At 38.5% G+C, this 23,083-nt stretch overlaps 1 protein-coding gene across 2 annotated transcripts; it reads right to left on the bottom strand.

Annotated features, from left to right (window-relative positions):
* Window positions 1-1,639: 1,639 nt before the first annotated feature.
* CSNK1D (casein kinase 1 delta) lies at window positions 1,640-23,002 on the bottom strand. Of its 2 annotated transcripts, XM_050908683.1 has the most exons (10): window positions 22,746-23,002; window positions 17,177-17,287; window positions 15,222-15,370; window positions 14,495-14,723; window positions 13,952-14,122; window positions 12,206-12,354; window positions 11,456-11,627; window positions 10,954-11,093; window positions 5,670-5,736; window positions 1,640-3,858 (listed from the first exon to the last, which is right to left on the bottom strand). In XM_050908683.1, exons 1-9 carry the CDS (start codon window positions 22,819-22,821, stop codon window positions 5,704-5,706), a joined length of 1,230 nt encoding a protein of 409 aa, XP_050764640.1. In that variant the 5' UTR covers window positions 22,822-23,002; the 3' UTR covers window positions 1,640-3,858; window positions 5,670-5,703. The 2 variants fall into 2 exon arrangements, with proteins under 2 accessions (XP_050764640.1, XP_050764639.1); XM_050908682.1 differs by lacking the exon at window positions 5,670-5,736.
* Window positions 23,003-23,083: the final 81 nt, after the last annotated feature.

Here is a 23,083-nt window from a genome sequence, read left to right as displayed (position 1 = left end):
CATGCAATGGTTTGGTCAAAAGAACTGAAGGATACTAGTCTTAATAAGATTAAGCAGGAAAAAATCACCAATATCTGAGAAAAAGTCAGGAAGTGTTACTCCTGTGCAAATATTTGCTGATAAAGTTAGTAGGATTTTGCTGTGAAACAGATTCTTAGTGAAGATCAGGCCTCTGAGCACTCTCCTGGTATAAAACTACTGAATGATGCAAATAGCCCACACAATTCAGGTTCATACAATCACTTAAATCTAGACATACACATGTAATGCCAGTAATTGTCACCTGAATGAACTAGAGGGAAGTGTACTGTTTTTAATAATGAAGTACTGCATTCTCTAACAGCAAAACCTTTTTATTACTAACCTGTCTCATCCAGTGAATTTTAGAAGCTACTTTGCTGTAGGATTAAGTTCATGGTGGATTACACTTCCTCACAACAGGATTAAATCTAGATTTCTGACCAGATGGCTCTGCACTATTAAAAAACCAGCAGCATTGTTTGTTTTCACTTAGTATTTTGTACACACGAAGTGCTGCTTTTGTAAAGCAAAAGTTAAAGAACAAAATAAATACCTTCTTTCATTCTTTTACAAAGAGAAAATAAATATTCTTGAAATTAACAGGTACACTCTAGCCAATGATATACTTACAAATCTGTAAATTCATTGTAAAGATTCTTGTTGGGAAATTCAATTTCTGAAAGTGTTGCCTTTGACAGATTTTATGGAGGAGCTGCCAGGAAAGGTCTGGAACGTGGGGAAACGAAGACTACAAATAGTTGTGCTTATGATATTCTTCCCCACTGGAGAATGAAGGATGAGATGCCTCCGAGTTCTACATGCCTTCCTCCAAGGGAGATTTTGAGTACTTCCATGAAGTTAACATGGAATATATGGACTCCTTAAATGCTTTTACTTAATATCTATCTTAAAGTGTAGGATTTATTTTCAATTGTTTTCAAGGTACTTGTACCACAAAGAATTCAGGGACCCTGTAACCATCAAGATTATGTAAAACAGCAGCACAGGTGGTATTTTCCACATAAAAGCACAGAGCCAGTTCTAAATGAAAACTGTGAGGATATATTAAATATCCTTCCAACTTTTAAAGGCCTGCTAATCAGAAACACAGAGGATTCTTGAAGGTGCATTTGCCCTCAGATTATGAATAGACTTTCGAGAATTACATAGCAAAAGCCAGGACTTCTATTATACAGGGCATTGTGGGTAGAGCTATTTTTCTTGCTTTTATCCTAGCTCCCATAACTGATCAACGCTCAATAGCAATTCTCCTCCCATACTTCCTATCAATACAATGTATTACTTGATAAGAGGAAGTGTTTGTAAACAAAGACTTCTGGAAAAGAAGCAATATCCAAACAAAAACATTTACCTTTGAAGAGACACAGGACATGCTTTCTGTGAGCAAAGCAACGAATGCCTTCTCTTTCTTCCTGTATACCCTAACTGCTGCATTCTGACCATGACTACCAAAATCCTTCAGTGAAAGTTTTACTACCGCGACAATGTCGTCACGTGTTTGCAACTGACAACGCTCTTTGTAGGTACAGAAAGTTCTTAAAAAAAAAAAAAAAAAAAGACGAAAGAAAGAAAGAAGTTACACCAAGTAAAGAGTAAGGATTCATTGTAAGTAAGTTACACCAAAGAAGAATAGAAGTTATTATTAATGTATTTACACAATTGTTAAAGTACACAAATACAGTGGTAGTACAAATGAAGTGCTCTGAGATACTGGTTTCCAATACACAGGTTTATATAGACAGTCTAACTATTTTCCGCATGATGGAATTTAACTATTATGAAGGACAAAAATTGCCCACAAGTGAGTACAATTCTAGAAGTCTGCAGTCAACTTTTAAGTATAGTACAGCAATCTAATGTTCCAGATACAGAGAGATTAAAGAGGATGCCTTTGTAAGTCCCTCTAACAGTACATTATTAACCACAGATATTTACAAGGAAAGCACAGTGAAGTGTAAAACTGTTCAAATGGTAGTGCACATGCCTAAAATACTGAAGTTTATAGTAACTGAGGAAATAATTCTCTTATGCAAACTTATCCATGGATCAAACTCTTAAGCTTTTCCACTATACTCTCCCCAAACACAGGTTTCCCCAGTCAGACCCAGAGTACACACAAGCAAGTAGCTAATGTTCTGAAAACATCCAAAGAAGAGTGACTAATACTTAATACATGGACTTTTGAGAGGGGCAAAAAAGAATTTGTAAACACCAAAAGAATAAAAATTACTCTTCATAAAACTTTGAAGACCAATAGGCCTTTAAAAAATTTTGTTTTCAAGCAGGGAAGAATTTCTCAAAATACCTAACTCTTCAAACAAAATCCCTGTATATACTTTCATTTCCAACGTGGAACTTCCCACTACTTCAGTCATACTAGTATAAACAGTACTTCTGATACTGTTCCAAGTACTGTGAGGACAGAATACCTACTTTTATTTTATGAGACCATTTACAGTAACAAACAATATGAAGAATCTCCCATATTCCATAACCTGCAACACCTGCAACAGTTTTTTGGACAACCTAAGCATGTTGAATCATTCATTCCTAACTAATGATTCTGGGCATACTCAGGTTGAATACAGTTAAGAACTAAATATGGTATGCACCTGAATTGTAAAAATTCTCAGGATTTCACAGCAAGAATAGGTTGTTTTGTTGTTTTTTTTTTTTTAAATAATTCCTTTTTTGAGTCTTGGCATGAAACAGAAGGCCTGAATCAATTCATTTATTTATTTTTAAACATGTAGATGCTGAATGAAACATGCAAATTCACTGAAGACTCAGTAGCAACGTGTATTTTCCACTTGCAATACCCTCCAAGCTAACCAGCCTCAGAGTGCAGGAAACAAAATTTTACCAATAAAAACAATGTTTGAAACTATCCATTTACCCAAACTAAGCAGAGATAGGACAAGCTTTCAAATTCTAAATCCCTCAAATGCCAGAGTCTTTCACTTTGTCCTTCATATTCTTTACAAAAAAAGAAATCCATTATCACCATCTCTACTATACTTAGACTCTCCTGCAGGGTATTTAGTTCTCCTCTTTTATGAAAAAGAACGAGTATTAAAAATTCCTTTGTGTTACACGGAAAGTTAAATGTTAAGTGTGAATGAAGACAGCAAACAGCAAAGTAAATTTCTAACAGTTTTAAAAATTTCATGGGAAAACAGTCTCAGTCAGAACGGGACCATACAAGTAAGTAAACAGTTTAAATAAAGTCAGATGGTTTTGATTCATTTACATGTTCCCTGCCAGACTAATTTTTTTAAACAAGAAATTTCAAGTCATTGTCTTTAGTTTAGGTCTGTTTATATTCTACATTTTTAAATCAGACAAAAGCAAGAGTTCTTTACAGAGAATTAAGCCAATAATTTTAGCAAAATGATACAAAAAACTTTTTTAAACCAAGTAAAAGATTTATAGTTACAGTAGAATAATAAAAAGGGGGTAAAGTCTGCCGCCTGTGGAGGGAAAACTGAAATGGCCATCCGATAACAGGCGGTCAACTCTGTAAACCATCTTTCTTTTCCAGCCCTGTTACCACAGGGTTCTCTTAAGGTCATTGGGTTTCTGGCAAAAGCGTCCTGTAATGGCAGCTGCTGGAGTCTGTCCATGTTCCTCCAAGTGCCTTTTAAGTCACATGGAGAACTCCAATTGTAATGTTTCCACTCTAGTTTAGGGTATTTTTGCTAGTAAAGCCATTGGTAACATAGGAGATCGGCCATGCATTATCTGCCCTCCATGGCAAAATAATTTTCATCGGTGCACAGCAGACTGGAGAACACTGGTAGTTACCCGAGCAGGAATCTACCAAAGCCAAAAAACAAGACAACATCAGCACATATCCTTCCAGTTAACATACAAGTGGCTCTCAATGTACTTTTAAATAATTCATTGCCAAAAGTAAGTGTGTGAATTTAAAATCCAATGAGCTATACAATTTTTCACACCCACCTGTAGCTACACGAAGTTCCCTGTATTTTCCTCCTTTATTAGAAGTTAACATGGAAAATTCACCTTTCCAGCCAGAGGGGATGTTTTGAAGAAAAGTAAACAGAGCATAAACATGCACAGAAGAAAGAACAAACCAGATGAAAACACTACCAATGTGTAGAAATAGACTCAATAAATAATTAAGTTGGGGGGGGATCCCAATAAGAGGGTAAAAAAATTTATTTTCAGTGGCTTTTCATTTTTCATGGGACATTGTGTTAAGACACTCCATTAATTTCCATAGCTTGACCTATTTCAGTAACAGTGTAACATTATTTCAATAACACTTGCACTGTGAAAGTGAAAAACAACCACACATCACTGCAATTTAAGAAGCCAGAAATGTCTAAGTAGCTGAATCAGTATTCAGCATTAATTTCAGTTGTAAACAGCTACAAATAGTAATGTATACAGTAAAGGCCAACCAATGCAGACACAACCCTGAGCAGACCAGAATCTGCACATCTCCCGCACACAAGCTTTCCAATGCAAAGCTTTAGGTTTGCCTTTTTTTAATTTTTTTTTTTTTTTTTGGACTAAGGTCTGATAATTGGACTTTAAAGTGTTAAGCTGCCATTTACAGTTGGATTTTTTTTAATGTTACAAACTGTTTATGAAGCAGCTTGTGCACAGTCAGCCAAGCACACAAAGCAGGAAGAGGAATAGCAGGATTCTTCACCAACTAGAGATACAGGATTAGTGCAAGCTCAGGCTTTAAGGAGAAAGTGAGGCAGCAGACGGAGTTATACAACAGAATTTATTAAGGAACAGAAAAATCTCGCAGCCTTTTTTAATAAGAAGCAAAGCAAAGAAGCTCCTGAAATACTTAAGAAAGCATCCTTCAGCCATCAAGGTTCAGAGTCCAACTGAAACTTGTTATTTCCCTGATGAAACCTGTTATTGCCAAAAGCAGAACAGACTAAAAAGCCAAAAGCTGCACACAGAAAGGCAGAAACTTCTACTGCGCTGAACAGCAGAAAGGAGTTCTAAATACCCAAATTCAAGTCTGTCTACCTCTGAAATGCTCATGTTCAAACTATTCTCATTAGTATGTGAACATTTTTTAAATATAGATCTGAATAGCTCTGAGTATTTTTAAAATGACAGCTCATAAGGAATGGAGAAGAATATAAAACAGTGAAAAATGGATATGGCTGTAGTAGAACATTCCATTCACAACAAGACAGAGCCTCATTTGAGTAATATAGTCAATTGAGTCTTCATACAGGTATTTTGGTTTTACGATTCTGAAGCAGATCTGTTTTTGAATGGATGACACACTGCTGCATGAACATCCCTGGAAAGACATGTAATTCTCAAACAGCTAAAATTTAGACTTGGTTATTTTATTTTATTGTTGATGCTTGAACGATTTTAGGGACTTTTTAAGTCACTATTTTTGTCAATTCTGCTTAAGAGTCCACGTGGAACAGCAGCAATAATTCAACTTTTGGAAGGACATTTACTTTTACATTAGAGAAAAACCAATGCTCCATCAAGCATCTGACCGGAAGTCACAGGTACAACTATGAGATAATGTGAGGAGAAGAAGCAAAGTCGGATGTTTCCAAAGATTTTCTTCCCCACCCCATCCAAAGTTTTGGTGTCTAATGAGAAGCACTCACCCAGTGCTGCCTTCCAACGAAAGGAGACGAGCAGCTACTTGCCATGGTGTTCGAAAGGAATGCTATTCTGAGGTAGGGGAAAAGACAGCAATTTGTAACAGTTCCACTGCCCCAACATATAAAGATGTCTAACAAATATCCAACCTAAACTTGCAGTAGCAAATGTATCTTTTGAGGAACTCTGATTTCAGACTTCTATAAGACATTTCTATCATATTAAGAGATACATAAAAGGAACAAATCATTATTCCTCAAAGAAAGCTGACAGGGTCAGAAGAACAATGCAGAGTATGATGCCTATTAAGAGGGAAATATGGAGAAAGATTTGCTCATGAGGAGATGGAAAATGCAGAGGCATTGGAAGTATGTTGCTTTTTCCCCAGGGAAGCAGCACAACACGTAAGTTGTTCAATGCCAGTGTCGGCTACAGTCTTCTAAAAACTTCTCCTGTCAAAGAGACTTAATCAAATATTTCTTTGTGCAGCATTCCAATCTTTTCTTCCAACTACGGAGAGAATACCTCTATTACCAGCAGGAATTATGCACAGCTTTGACTGTTGGGTGCTGAACAGGCTACATTCACGAAAAAAAATTAAACAACTTACTGTATACCATGAGCAGTCGGATCAAACCTTCTGTGAAAGGACATGAAGGCTACTCACCCATAACTAGACTCTGGAGATGATCACTGCTTTCGGGATGCAGTCTGTGCAGTGTGGACCGACAGAACTGATGCAAAGTAGTGTTTACTGGAATACTCATGTCCTCCTTTACTACGTTTCTTATTGTTTAAAGACTGACTACGTAAAGGAGACTTGGTGAACAATTCACTCATAGAGCTTAAGAGCAGAAAGATCTTTTAATGGCTGGTATGATTTTCTGTCCAGCACAGATCACAACTCTTCATTGCACAGAGACCTGTAATTTAGGCTTGCTTTAGACCTGAATACATCACCTAGAAATGAATACAGTTTTAATGCAAAGGCAAAGGGGACAGATGAACTACTTCTTTTAGAAGTGGTTTCAGTGGCTAACTGCCTTCACTTAGACCTCTGTTTCACTTTTCTTTAAATGTGAGTGGTTTTAATTTTAAGCAATAGGTTCTTCACGGATGTTTTCTGCATAAATGTCAGTGCCTGTTAAAATCATTGTCTCTTAAAATACTACACCAACTCAAGATGATCTTTTACCTTTCAGACAAACTGAAAGACGCTGATTTGAAACTCTTGCATCTGTACAATCTGTTTTCCCAAGCTCAATTTTTATGGCTCTTCTGTGTTACTTAACAGTTTTCCAGCAATTTCAGATACGGAGAACTGAACTAAGCATAATATTCCAGCATCCGTCTCATTAATGACATGAAATAACCTCTCCATTTCTGTTCATTACTGTATCATACATTCAAGGATGAAATTACACTCTTTCATTATGACATCACACTAACCTCTCCAACATTACACCTAAAGCCTCCTCAGTCATTGCTTACCACAGATATAGTTCCCACATATAAGACAATGGGCTCCATTCCTTCATCCTAATCAGGTTTTGGAGTACTGCAGTAATACACATTTCATTTGAATAGGCTTTACCTGACTGCTCAACTCTCACTAATGTTTATCGCTGTCAAACATCTCACAACTTGCAGGTTTTTAGCTGTTGCATTCACTTGCGTACAATCGAGAAAACATGTGCCATAGAATTTACGTCATTTCATTAGAAAAACTTAAGTTTCATGAACCATTTCGTAGACATGCTAGTTGTTACTCCAATAAACGCTCATTACTTAGTGTTACAAAGTGCTAGTCTTTCTAATGAGAATGATTTAGGTACTATGTGGACAATACCTTGGAGGTGGGGAATATACATGACACCTATTTTGCTATCCTTACCAATTACCATTTTTCCATGAGGATTAAATTTCTCTGAGAGGATGTATTTTCCATAAGAGAATTTTGGTTCGTATTATCTACGTTCCCAGCCTTAGTTTTCAGTTTCAGTCTGCACTGATCAGAACTCATTTTGGAAAAAAGAAAGATAAAAACGTGGAGTCATCTTTAAGAACTCTACTTAGAGGTAAGTAGCTTTCATTATTTCTTTGAGTAACCCCTGCACATTTCCATTGCCCAGAGTTTAACAAGCAGTAGCCCTTCCTCTAGATGATGAGAGGTGGAGATTACAGATGCAGCATTGCCTTACCAAACCAAGGCATCCAAATAAAATAAAATAACAAAACTAATTGATCAAGTTATAAATAACAACTCTAACAAATGTAGTTCATAACGTAAGACGTGTAGATCTGCATAGCAAACTTTAAAAGCTGCTTTCTACCAGGAGTATGGTCTAAGCACTTCCTGAAAAAGGAACAGTGGTAGCATATTTACTTAAGACTTATAAAGGAAACTAACACACTTGGAATGGGCATGGACAAACAGTTGCTTTTCTTTACTGTTCTCCTGATAAGAAGTGGTATGGATGATTTTCCATACTCTTACACCTAGCCAATCAAAATTCTCTTTAATAACCTTGCCATGTGAGTCAGATACTTTAGGTTTTCCTAAGAAAAAGGTATAAAGGTAATGGGAAACCCATGGCTTTAATTGGTAACATGGTTAACACCTAAGGATAAATTTTGAATACGGAAGAACTACTTCAACGTGATGAAGATAGTAAGAGCGTAAACTATGAAAACTTGCAACTTGAGCCATCTTGCCTGCTACGGAGTAAGCGAGAACTGGGAAAATGAAAAGGGAATTTTCCCTAACAAGCTCAAGAGGAAGTGTTACAAGATAAAGTCTAAGTAAATCTCTCTTGCCTTCCAAATCCGAGAGGCCCACGGGAAGCTGTTTAAATCATACTACAGTCGCACACTGGAGACCAGCAGTGGTTCACTGCCTTGATAAGAACTAAATGAAGACAACAGATGATAAATGATTAATTCTAACAAACCCAGAGAAGATCCCGATTAGGCCGCTATTGGGATTGTAAAGAAGTCAACCGAGCGATCCCATACTTGGAGCAGAGTGTTAAAAAGGGCATGTATGGAAATGTACCATTAAGCCAGACTGTACTGTTGGCCCACACCACAAATTATACATCTGGATATTCAAAGACTACTCCAAAAAAACCACAGTCCTACACAATCTCAGAGTATTCCCATTTTACAAGTTAGGCAGAACCAAAATGTATCTGCAAACCCACCTGGATTACTCGTACCTTACAATGTTCAGAAAACTGTCACGTGCACACTGACCTACATGTCAGTAATATAGTAAAAAACTGAAAGATACACTCTCTCCGAACATAGTCAAGTAACATCACTGCGCTTATTTCTGTTACTCCCATTAACTATTTATCTGACTGCTAACAGAGACAAAGCATCTGAGATTTGCTCAGAACGCCAGAGACAAACCCTGGGCGTACACACTTTACCAGGAAACCATCTTTACATTTGAGTAAACGTTCAGGGCGAACTTTGCGTCGCAGCCCCACAGAACAGCTGTGGTCAGAAGGCAGCCCTGGAGATCGTCTAGTCTAGTCCCACCACCCAAAGCACAGTCAACTAGAGCAGGCCACTCAGGACAACGTCCAATTGGGCTCCGAGTAATTCGGAAGAGGGAGACTCCACAACCTCTTAGGGCAACCTGTTCCAGTCCTTGCCCACCCTCATAGTAAAAAAGTTTTTTCTTATGTCTAAATGGAATTTCTTGTATTTCAATTTGTGCCCGCTGTCCGTTGTCCATTCACTGGATATCACTGAGAAGAGTCTGGCTGTACCTTCTTTACATCCTTCTATCAGGTATTTATGCATATTTACAAGATCCATAACTATGCGCAGTTCTACCCTCTTTGTTTTCATACCGTTTACAAACTTCAGCCATAAAATATTTCAATGTGAGAATTTCTGGTGGCAAGAATTGTAGTTCAGTGAACAATTTAAGCTGGCAAAAATTGCCAGCAAAGCCAACACAGAAAACCTGACCTGTCTCCTGTTCTCATCCAGTCATTTCTGTTCCTGAACTGTTCATCCCTTGTGCAAGCACAAACATTTGTGTGGCTACATGGTGAAACAATTCATTCAGCTGAAAACCAACCCAAAAAATCCCACTTCACTTCTGTTACAGCAGAATTGTTTCTCCAATTCAGTTCACCTTCAGTCTTCATTAGAGATACCCACCTGTCCTGCATCTGAAAGAGCGTTCCCTCTAGCAGTAAGATTTTATATATAAGAACGTGTACTATCCAAAATAATTAATTCTGTCAATTAAATGATGAAGCCAAAAGGAATTGAGTTAATTTTTATGAATATGCTCTGTCAACAAGGAATAAAATGAGTCCGCAGCAAAAATTATGCAGTTAGAACTCCAGCACAGTGTTGAGGCGCGATGGAAAAACCCCTAGACGACTGCACCAGTCTTCATAACAGACTGCTCTCCCAGTAATGTTGCAGTATGCCTACAGTACAGGTGATTCTCCATTCTGTAGGTAAGACTGAAGGTAAGCTGTACAAAGCCAGGCCACACACTACTTAGGACAAGTCTGTGTGAATACCCTGAAAAAGGAATGTTTCAGCTATAGCATAAAGAGTTAAAAATATATTTAAACATTGTTTGTTAGTCTTAAAAAGAAGCATTCCTAAAATCTCTTTGCTAAGTCACCGTGACCAATGAGGATGATTTTAGTGCTGACTATGGCTATGAATCACTCTATCATTCATCCTCCTGCCATCCTCTTCAAATGAGCCTTCTGCAACCTATCCATCATCCACATACGTGGCTTCTTATCTGCTCTGAATGGCAGTACTGCACTACAACATTTCTTCACTTTTGCACTCTTCTGTTCTTCACCAACTATTTCTTGTCTATTCTGCACCAATATTCTCTGTTCTGTTGATTTGGAAACATGACTCACAACTGCCTCTAACTTACTCTGCTTCCTCATTGACAACAGATATAAGAAATTCAATGAGCAAAGGAGCTAAACACCATAATTGTAGGTAAAAATGCTGTATCTCTAGGATTTTGCATCATCTCATACACCGATGACTCTGTATTACTTTGAGTATTTTATGCTTATTGCTGCCACGGTAAAAAAAAAAATTTTTTTTTTTCTTTACAGTAGTCTACAGCCACATCACAAACATTCAGTTAAAATGTCAAGTATTTATATGAGTCAACATCATCTGCAAAATCAGTATGAAATCACATCAATTAGCTGGTATGTTCTTTTGGCAAATTAACTTTATCAAGTCACCCTCATTTTTCCATTACACAGAAATCTTTTTTACCTGCGAAGTTGACATGCGAGAGGTATCTTGTCGGCCTGTTAAGTCAGACGATGAGATATTGACTGGGGCACCGCGATGCAATCTCATACTCACTTTCCTTTCTCGTTCCATACCAGATACTGGCCGAGGAGAGGTGTTGGCTGTGAGAAAAACCGCGTTAGATTCTCATAACGACAAACAGGATTATAACATGGTCACTGGAAAAATTACACTCTTACTGTTTGCGTATAAAACTTCCACAGAGTCAAACAAGAGAAATCAAGGCCTTTGTTTTACATTCACAGAAATCTAAGTAGCAATTGGCATGTAATGAGTGTATATAATTACCTTCAATCTACTGAAAAGCAAGGGGGAGAAAAAACAAACAAAAACCCCAAACCCTGACCAGAGACAAATACCACTCAGGTATCCTAATTCTAATTTTGAATTTCCAATGACCAGGAACAAACTGCAAATTAGACTAGTATGCAAGGTGCATCTATCCAGGTATTCGCTTACGTACCAGCATGTGAAGTTGGGGTAAGAGGAGTAGGAGGAGCTACATCTTGTGTTCCTCTCAGCCTGCCAGAAGCAGTGGAGGGTAATCCACGCACAGCTGGATTTCGTGTATGTCTCAATCTTTCCTCTCGTTCTCGCCTTTCACGTTCAGCATCTTCAGCTGCTCTGCTTGCGCCCTACGGGTCAAGACTAGTGAACAACTTGGGGGATCATTGAGCTTACAACTATATATCTGGACAAAAATACTGAAAGTGAAGAACTGGACAACCTGTGAATTGAAGTTTGCTAGGGCATTAATTATTTTGGTAAAATTTCTTGAGAACTGCCATAAATTTTGTTCATACAACTGCTGGGATAGTCTTCAAAATGCTAATGTACACACATACTGTTACGGCAGCTGGACACCTCCTCAACAGTTGCAAGTGACCTGTGCTGAAGATCAAGGTGGGAGAAAACACTAATTCCGCAACCTAGCCTGGTGACTGCACTGAAGGAAGTGTCTCAGAAGCCTTACACATTTAAAACCCTGTAACTTCAACTTAGTTGTCATTCAACCCCCACCTCATGGCTCCTGTATCTCCTGCCTTTCCTCTTTCCTGATCTTTTTTCCTAGACAATAGAGCTTCCAGGAGGAAAAAGGCAAGACAATCTTACAGTATCAGTTAAGATACTCAAAACTGACAATGTATTAAAAAAAATACCATTACCAAAAAAAAAAAAAAAAAAGTTTTAGAAAGCTATGTCAGCTACTCACAAATTTCAGCATGTTCCAGTCAAACACATAGTCATAGGAGAACCCCTGTCGGTGGAAGAGGTTTCTGAATAATTGCCTTAGATAGGAATAGTCCGGTTTGTCATCAAAACGCAAAGAACGGCAGAAATTCAAGTATGTGGCAAATTCAGCTGTAATAAAAGAAAGCCTGTTTTTTTCCTTTGGCTTCACATTTGCTTTTTATAATTCTGAACCACAAAAAAAAACCCCAACCACCCCAAACCCAAAAAATAGGGAATCTCCTAAACATAAGAAAAGAATAATGACCTAATACTAGAAATCTACTGAAGGCAACACTACAGCCCATCTATCAAAGTCAACCCTGAAAAGGAAATTATTTGTCTATCACAGAGTAGGCAAAGATCTCATTTGTCAACAGCAGAGAGGATCCAATATTAGAGTTCTTTAACCAACAGTTGCGGGGGTGGGGAGGGGGAGGACAGGTTTAAAACTACAGCTGAGCAAAGAAAAGAGATTTTTTTGCCTTTCTTTGCTTTGAATATATTTAAACACAATTTCTTGCAGGACATGGAATAGCATCTCTTTGTTGTTGAGTCACATAGATTCATGTCTGCTACTTCACAAAACACTAGGGGACCCATATCAATTTCCCATGTAAGTCATGCCACAATTTTAGATTTGCAACAGTCTGAACACCTGTTTTTATATGACACACAAAATATTAGTTACACAGCAAAAAAAAGAATACTGTTGTGAACTCAATGTGCCAAAGATAATAGCAGTATCAAAATACCAGCTTTTGAGTTCAAGTCTTTCCAGCTGAAATAATACACTAATAATTTATGTTAAGAAAGAAATTCTAACAAACAGCACGAGAAAAGTTGCTTAGTCTTTCCTGCCTGTTAACCCCAGAGAAAAAACACAGTTAATGAATGTAGAGGAACATGTATGAAACGACATTTGAAAAACATTGAAGACAGTAAGTTTTCATACAACCCTAACAAAACCTATAGTTCTCATTATCGTACCTAGCTGCTGAAGCCAAGAGCGTGGAAAGAATAGAGACAGAACTCTTCATGAAAGATCAGCAGTATTCTCTGATGGCAGCTAATATTAACAAGTTTTAAAACAGATTTAAGTATCATTTTGCAGGGCTCAAAAATGCCTAGTTATTACTGTGGTGTAAATACCAAATTGAGAAACAGAACAGCTTTGAGGCATGACACCAGGATATAGGAGAGTTTCTTACACCTCTCACAGATGCTGACCATCAACAGGCCAAACTAGATGAACCTGGAATGACAATTCCCAAGTGAACCAAGTGCAATAGGCAAGAGGTGCATCTGACTATACAATACGATTCATCCAAGAAACAGTACCACACATATGAAGAAATGGGTAGTTTCTCAGAAAGCTGTTTGTCTGTTACAATTATCCAGCCAGCATAGACGCATGCATACACAATACAGCGCAAATCAGATGTACCAAGCTACCCTTTGACTTGAGGGCACCGCAATGATTGTTTACTAATAGTTAAGACAAGGGATAATTAGAAATGGTCTACGAACACAAACATGCCAGTCTTGAAAGCACAGTATCTTTATCACGGATGTGCCCAATCATGGGGGAGGTGGGGGGAAGGAAAAAAAAAAAAAAGAGAGAGAGAGAGAGAAAAGTAAAAAAGACTGGTAGAATTCAGTGTAAAGAAAAAAGAAATACCACTAAAACATTAACATGTAGGCCTAGTGCCACAAAAGAGTAACTTACAAGGATATCCTTTACACAAAACCTCAATGGGTGTAGACATTTTCTTTTCACTGATACGTTCGTATTTCTGCCTCTTTGTTGCTGCTTTCAGTCCCTGCCAGGGGAGGGAGCCCAGGTTAAAATACATCAGTACATAGCCCAAGGACTCCAAGTCATCTCTGCGAGATTGCTCTACAACAGCATAAAAAAGTGGACTCATTAGGTTTAATTTTCTACTGGAAAAACAAAAGACTGTGCAACAATACTGTCATAAAACCCCTTAGAAAAACAACAGATAGCTGAGAGTTACTAAGCCCATGATAAACTCATCCAGTACAAGAAAAAGCCTATCACCCTTGCGGTTATTAAAAAATGTGCTAATTCCTGAGAATTACAAACTGACCGAATCCCACCCAATCAAGAGATATAAGGCCAAGCATGCTGCACTGTTAGTGCCAGAAATAGGGACTGTCTTCTATGCCTCCATAAAGCAACACCTACTTGCACTAACACTATGTGCATCGACACTTTTAAAGTTTCTATTTCTTGCTTTCCCCAGCTCACCAATTCCAAGATGAGTGTTGATGGATGCATAACGGGCAGTTCCTGTTAAGTTTTTATTTTCACGATATGGGATATGTTGGTGAGTTCGAGCATCTCGATACTTCTTTGCTAATCCAAAGTCTATTATATACACAAGATTGCCTTTCTTCCCCAGGCCCATTAAGAAGTTATCTGGCTTCACGTCTCGGTGGATGAAGTTCTTAGAGTGAATATATTCAATTCGACTAATCTAAATACAGAGCGGGTGGGGGGGAAAAATCATCATCAAGAGACTGGGCATACACCTTTTTTCTCATAAAAACACTAACAACACTGTCTTAATGATAAAAGAGGTAAAGAAACTTTTTTTGTAAAATGTAAGGGCATTAAAGAAAACATAATTTAGAAGACAACAGATAAACCTTCTCTCCAGCTCTTTCCCTGTCTCTATTTTGGAAACATTTGTTTCCAAAAACTTTCTTGGGGGAATTTCTTTGTCTTTGAGCAGTGTAACACCCGGTTTGCAAACAGCGCAGGTCCAGTTTTTAAAAAACAAATTAAGACTTTGTAATCACTTTTGATGGGCATTTTATATTTACAGAAACAAAACTAATTTTGAGTCTTTTCTCTAATGATACAGCCTATTCAACTCTAAATTACAGAAATAAAACGTAGTTGGTTATGATCTCTCAAGAAATTTTAATATCCCAACATACTGCGCTATCAAGATCAACAAAGCAGTTCCTACCATTTGGTCAGCGAGTAATAGGACTGTCTTGAGACTAAATTTCCTTGAACAAAAATTGAAGAGATCTTCAAGACTCGGTCCCAACAGCTCCATCACCATTACGTTGTAGTCCCCTTCAGCTCCACACCACTTAATTGTTGGAATACCCACTAGAAAAAAGGAAACAGTTTATTCAGTATAACAATTTGATTTATACAGTTCATACACACAAATCTTCAAAGCTCTTAAGATGAATTCTAAGAGGGTCATTACTGTGAATGTTTGTATTTACAGTGAAGCTTAATATTTTATGCTACCTTCAGCCATTCCGAAATGAAAAGTCTGATAATTTCACAGCAGAACCAATATAAAATTCTAGCAACGGAGGTCTAAAAATAGCCTTCTTCCTCTTCCCCAGAAACCTCCCAGTCTTTGTGCTTAGCTTGTAACTTGAAAGCATTCAGTGTTTTTGCTGGATTTGAACCTTATCATTTTACAAGTATTAGTACTCATGTAGTCTCCAAGATGGCAATAAGGAGCAAATTGGAAGTCTGAAAATAAAGACACTGACAAACCACTAAATATTATTACCGAAGAAGGCCTTAGAAATTAACTTCTTAGTTTCAAAGCCTACGAGATCACCGTAAAATACCTCTCTCTTCCATTTCAACTTGCAATGAATTTTCACCCTTGCTTCATACTCTTGTCTCTCCTCCAATTCCATTGTATTTGCTGTTTGGTGAATCTCTACCAAAGTAGCGTTGTTTATGAGATGCGTTATACGTTCATCTTCAGAGCGCTAAAATTAGCCCCGCTTTATGGAGAAACTCAGGAAAGTTGTTTCACACAAAACTGTAGAATTGCTCAAATATTTTGAATTAAACCTGTATATAGGTAGCCTTATTCAGAATGCCAAATGCCTTTACTTTGAGTTAATTTTATGCGTTTTGGAAGTGAAACAGTATAATTCACCCATTTTAAACTCTTACCTTCACTTGATATGCATTATTTTTTCCTGAATTCCCTTCACAGAGAAACCCTTATTCAGATGGAAACTTAGCCTTCTGCCACCTGCCTCTGCAGCACCCATCCTCAGAAAGAACCCACCATCATGGCCTCAGAAAGCCCATAAAGGAAGCATTTTACTCTATGAAGGTTATTCAGGTTACACGCAGGTGGGAGCTGAATAAAGCAGGGATTAAAAAGTAACTAAATGCAAATACACATTATCAACCATTTCTAGATGTATGATTACTGTATTTTGCATTTGAGATACAGTGTGGAATGTAGTCTTTATGCGAAGTATAGCCTCATTTAGGAAGAATTCAAGGGACTATGAAACAAAAGCAAAACTTAACTACACCGAGTTTATATCCCAGAACTGCATGGGAATCCTACATTTGCAGAATTCCAAAATATATGAGTGAGTCATCCTAGTAGAGTACCATGCAGTAGCTACAAAGTTGCTTCACTCCTGTTCTCTACTACTAATGCCATTTCCCACAGCAAGGAAATATTTTTAACTGAGAAGAAAGAATACTAACACATATAACAAAAATTAACCTGAATTTACTAAGTTTAGAATTATGCTACTATAATAAGCAAGTCAGGTTAAATGCTCCAGAACAGTGGTTACCATCTTTCACTGACCCATGAGAAACAAAAGTCAATCAGTGTACTGCCAGACGGGACCAAACTTTGTTCCACATTGCTCGAGGTTTTCACATTTTAATATTCTGGGACCATGAGCAGCATTGGAGGATCTTAGTGGTTATCATGAAGTTTGGTAGCCATGGATTTGGAACTGCTACTCTACATCGCTCGCAGAAGAGCTCAGGTACTGCTCTTCACCTACCCTGCCACCTTTCCCACCTTCTCCTCTTAAGAGATCTTAACCATTAAATACTTCCAGGTGGCAGATACATCAAAGACATAAAACCAGTTAAATCTCTGAAGAAGGAAAATAATTTGCTTGCCTCCACCCTGCATCATTTTGTAGATTTTACTCTCGATGTGGAGCTGAGGATGTTTGGTTTTCACACATTCCAACTTAATTGCAACCTCCTCTCCGGCAGCAATATCAGTTCCTAAAACCAGAAGAATTTAAAACATTGGTCAAAATATTTTTTTAAGATGCATTTCCTTTGTCAAGACTGAAACAAAACAAATATTGACAAACTACTTCTCAATGGCAAACATCCAGAGATTATTAAGTACTTTCAGCCACAACTATCTAAAAATTCTTCTGAAGTCTTACAGATTCTCTCCAACAGACTAGCAGTTTAAGAGACAACTATTAGACACTGTAGCACAGGAAGGCAAAACTACTGCTATCCCATTCACAAAAAAATACGAGTGCATCTTCTGAGGGGTGTTTTTCCACTTCCAGTTTGTGGTGGAAATGCTCAGAATGAATGTTTACAGGTGTGGCAAGTATCCCTGCCAACCTAAGAAACGCTAGGAATTCAGATCACCTCCTCTTATGCCTTGAAACAGAGACTACAACTTCCATAAACCTCAACATACTCCAGATGTACTCTGACACCTTATGATTTTATCCAGTTGGGAGGCAGATTATCTAGAATCAAGAATTTGTCCTCTCAAAAAACTTTTAAAAAATCTCATTAAATTCTTGTTTCAGGAATCAAGTGACTGAAAAATTGGCTTACCTGTTCACTTTCAAAGTTTAAACATATGTAGGGAAAAACTGACATTCTTAACAAGAAACACTGAGTCAAGAAAGTACATACTCTCATAGCCAAGCAACTTAGGAACTAGAGGGAAACAGGAATTGGCAAAAGGACATGTGTGGCACTTTTCAGACATATCACCGAGTCTCTCTACTTTCAGAATTTGGCCTTCTCTTTTCTGCATTACGTCATGGTTTAGGATCACATGAAGTACATCACCTGCTGTTTGTTCTGATCCCCACTCTTAAAAGCTTAAGGTGAGCTCCGCTACCTTTTGTTTGGAAAGAAACAGTAAACAATCATTTTGTACTCACTTTCTCCATGATGTTTAGGATTTCATAGACTTCTACCCTACCTCACTTTCCCTTAAGTCTTTTCAGAGTTCAAAAACTCCTGTCATTCTTTGTATAGAAGTCATTTTTAATTACCCCTAATTATTCCCTGTTTCACTTACCTGTACCTTTTCCAGTTCTGTAATGCCCTTTTTGAGAGTCACACAAAGCAATTAAGACAGAGATGCACAATTATATTTTTTTTCTGCTTACCTGTTTTTTTCCATATGCTTTTCCTTGACCATTACAGAGTACTGAACTAACGTATTCACCTAACTATTATAACTACAAAATCTTGTTCCTGAGATTAAGGAGCTACTTCAGTGCTTTATAGCCTTTTGTCTATAAAGTCAGGCTAACCAAGGCTAACAAAGACAGGCTAACAACCCACACCTCAAAACGGACACAACTCTTCCCTTCGCAAGGAACTGAGGGTGCATGGAATTATCTATGAGTTCAGGCAAGACTCTGCGGGTTTTTTTTAGATTAATAAAATGTCTTTTTGTGTGCGCACACACGAGTATTAAGGCGGTGTTGCTGGTACAGTGAGTTGTTCTGAGTGAACACCAGGGTTGATATTTATTAGGCATTTCACAATGTACCTGAAGAAAACAAACCATCTGAAGTTCACTCTAGGTACAATAAGCACAACTCAAGGTGAACGACTGGAAGACACAAAGGAAAATAAGTCTGTACATATATCTGTCTCATATGACTCCTTTGTAACTGGCATAATAGGTGGCAGGACCCCCGACTGCTACTTTGGTCGCTGCGCAGTAGCAGCAACTGAGAACTCTTCAATCTGTAATCTAAGGTTTTCACATTTTATGAATATATTGTTTTGGTGGACTTTAAATGAGTTATGGAGCACATCAATCCAGAAATGTGAAAGGACAGATCAACAATACAAGGAGGAAAGCATTATCTTCTGATCTAATACCGACTTCCCCACCTCAAACAAATAAAAATCTTGATTTTGAACCACAGAACTCTGGACCTTTCTTGCTTATCCCTACATTCACTACCTGTTCTCCCCAATCCCACAGTAGCCAAGATCAGGGAAAGTGTGGACCAAAGACAGTATTATCTGATGGGTGATCAGCAACAGACATGGTTGTTTTGGGGTTTTGGTTTGTTTGTGGTTTTTTTTTTAAACTTTTCTGATCCAAACTAGACACAAATTGCCTTCCGAGTATATTGAAAGACACATCTCTCTATAGACAGCTGCAGACTTCTGTGTTTGATCAGGGCAAAAACGGCACAGGAGGATCAAGACCTGTATTATCGGTATGAAGTTCTACTCAACACAATATTAAACTGTTACTTGACGGACCACAGTCTCAACCTAGTAGGTCATTTCTTAGGATAACTGCTCTTCCCAAGAAGTCTTTATCACCTAAAATAGCCAAGATCCTTAGCTTGCACTCCACTTCTGTATAAACCCTCTCCTTCAAGACAAGAGATTTCGTATTAAAATAATGAAACTAAAATATTTGAGTCCAGCAAAACTGATGAGAGGAGGACAAAAATACAAATCATTCTTCCGAGTAATCCAGTGCTTGTCCCCAAGTAGGACTTTTGTCCCCACTTAAACCCTGGGACAAAACTTCTAAAATAACTCTGTAACCACCAAAAGCTTAGCTTCCTTTAAGGAAAACATAATAATATTCGAGAAGTAGCAAGAAGCAGTATTATGAGAAGAATCAATAATTAAAAGGTAGTAACAAGCAGTATAATGAGAAGTCACCATCTGTAAGTGAAAAAGAAAGTCTAGATTGGGAAAGTATTTTCTTTTAAACTGCAAAATTTCAATTTACTTGGAATTGCAAAATCCTCTAGCATAAGGAAAGCCTTGGAAATTATTTTAATTAGTTTACAACTCAAAACTCATTCTTAAGAAAAATATATACGTAATGCAAAAATCATGAAAACACAGCGACTGCAATGCCTTTGTGACTCGTATCTGACCTCAGGGACTGAGCAACAAAACAAATGCTTAGTCTGGTCCCACCCCCTCGCCCCTTGTCCATCTTTTATACTATTTAGAATATCTGGGAATCCATTTCTTTCATATCTTCCTCTGGAGGGTAACTTCAAAAGATGCAGGTACAATAAATTCCTAAATTTTATTTTCAAGTTGTCCATACTCCTTTATTTACAATACTGCCTTAAATTTCAAAATCCTGTCCCACAGACCCTGCCATTCTAAGCAAGCAAAGCTGGGGCCATTCCAAATTCCAGAAGACATATTTTGAGCTATGAGGGAGAACAGGAAAGAATATGAAAGAACAATGACAATAACAACAGAGTCGTTGGCTCCATATTCCAAAGAACTGACTGAAAGAAAGAAAGAAGGTCCCTTCCCTCTACTCTGGAACGTCTTCAACACCGTTGTAGCTGCACTAAAAAAAATACAGGGGGACTGGAAACAGGCAAAAATAATCAAATCTTCCTTTTCAAAACATAAAACTGAGCTGGAAATCTACATTGAGGTAATCTACAAATTCACCAAGGGCTATCAGAAGGCTTGTGTACTTAAAAACAATTCATGACTTCTGAAGGAATTTTAAAAGTTATTTTAAGGCACTTATGTCCTACTGTACAGTCTGAACAACCAAGTAGAAACTTGTTTTTTTAAAAAAAACAACATTCATTATCACAAAAAGCATAGATTTCGAACGCCTCTGTTTTACCAGATAATGGTAGGCAAACCAAATGGGCCTCTACTAAAGGCTTCAGTTCTTGAGAGACAGTAATTTCCCCTCAAAAAAAAACCAAACCCATGCCATTAGCTGGATCTTCCAGGCATATAATTCTCTGCTAGTTACTGGCCCAGGCATGACATTTGCAGCAAGCCCTAAAAGTAAATCCATGCTGGCTACTTAGAGATAAAAAGAAGAGGTCAAAAACTGACGATGAGGAATTCTTGTGCAAAATGCAGCATGGCAGTAGTACTAATATACAGAGAACTATTATTTCCTGTGCAACTTTACTCATGTGGGTTGTATGCATAAAGATAAAAGTGACGAATAAGGAAATGTTTTTACTTGCACTTTAAATTTATACTATAAAATAAACTGATTTACCTGAGCAGTAGTCAAATGCTAAAGTAGGAGTTTCTCAAATCATCTAAGATTTTTCAGATTTTAACTGCTGTCTGAATCTCCACCCAAAATCCCAATGGTAGCTAATGAGGATTTTTGCACAAGTGTTACCACCATCCTTCTCACAATAGTCTTCAATCTTTTATGCAAGCATTGCAGAGAGAAAGAATCATGTTCTCTGCCTCTAGACAACCACATGCCTTCAGCTAGAAACATGGATTTTTCATCAGGCATATGAACTATATTAGGGATAACCAGTATTTCATTATCTGTAAACAAGCAACTTTAGCTAACAAATTATTTTGGAATGCTAGCTGTGCACTGCAACATGAAGCACTGCTGTCTAAAAGAAAAAACATCTCTCCTACCGCATACGCTGCCAAACATACCACATACGTTAGCTAGTGACGTTGTTTTTACCCTCCAGACGTATGCAGTTAATGTACCTTAGCCCCTGCAAGTTCCACCTCCCCTCCCTTTTTGACTTGCTGTTCTAAGTTACCACAATTTTCAAATGCAGAGTACTCGTTTCTATGTGGCAGGATATAAAATTTATATTTCTCTGGATTTAACCCATTTCTTATAGTTTGAGAGTTTGCAGAATATATTGAGTATTTTAAAAATACTTGCTTTCAAAACTTGTTGTACCCAGCACTGCTTGTCATAATCATAAGCAGTGAGCCATTATGATAGGGAGCTACATAAACAGACAGGCAAAGACAATCCTGCAAATTTTACAATTGCATAGAAATCACGGTAGCAGAGTAAGTTATACGCAATAAGGCATTAGGGCAACATTCAAGCAACAGGATAGCCAAACTATGATGAGTCTTTCAAGAATTTGAGGCGTTTTTTAAGTGCAACCTAGTCAACCATAGTTGTGTAATTTTTTTTTAGGCCTCGCAGGACAAACAAACATTCCTGTCACAGCAATTTTTCCTAGTCCACTGCAGTGATATTTAACCCTGATGCACATGTTTCTTTCCCAAAACATTTTTCTGAACGTGGTGGTTTGGTTTTTTTTCAAATGAGGGGATTTATACCCTTATCCCCATTTTACAGATGAGAAGATTAACAGTGCCCAAGGTCACAAAACAACAATGGGAAGAGGCAGCTAAATAAGCCCGAATTCCCGATTTCCGCACTGTCCAAATTAGGACATGATGTCAACGAAATATTAAATTGCTATCGCCGTGCCCCTAGCAAGATACTTCATATCAAAGGGCTTTTCTTGGACAGCAGCGCAGCCTGAGCTCCAGCCGGGGCGAAATGAGGTCCCGGGGGCTGCCCCCGGCCCAACCTCGCCGGGGGCTGGGAGCGGGCACGGCAGCGCGCAGCGCCCACCCCGGCCCGGCCCCCGACGTTCTCCACAGAGCCACAGACCCGCCACGTACGTCCCCAGCGACCTACCCTCCTTACCCAGGTAGATGTCCCCGAAGGAGCCGCTTCCGATCTTCCGGCCCAGCCGGTACCGGTTCCCAACCCTCAGCTCCATGGCGGCAGCTCGGTTCGTCCGCGACCCGGTTCTGTTGCTCTGCCCGCCCTGCCGGCTCGCGCTCTGCTGCCTCACAGCCCTGCGGTTCCTGATGCCATCGCGGCTTTGGTCCCGCCGCTCGATACTAGCGAGACAGGCAGCACCGTCGCCGCAGCTCCCGGCAAGGATGGACGCGGATTCCCCACAGCACCAAGCCCTCAGCCGCTTCGGCTCCGAGCCGCCATGCTGCGTGACCTCACTTCCCTAGCAACGAGGGCGGGGC

This window comes from Gymnogyps californianus, chromosome 19 (assembly GCF_018139145.2).
Source record: "Gymnogyps californianus isolate 813 chromosome 19, ASM1813914v2, whole genome shotgun sequence".
Classification (NCBI taxonomy): domain Eukaryota; kingdom Metazoa; phylum Chordata; class Aves; order Accipitriformes; family Cathartidae; genus Gymnogyps; species Gymnogyps californianus.
This window is presented reverse-complemented; position numbering and strand designations above follow the sequence as displayed.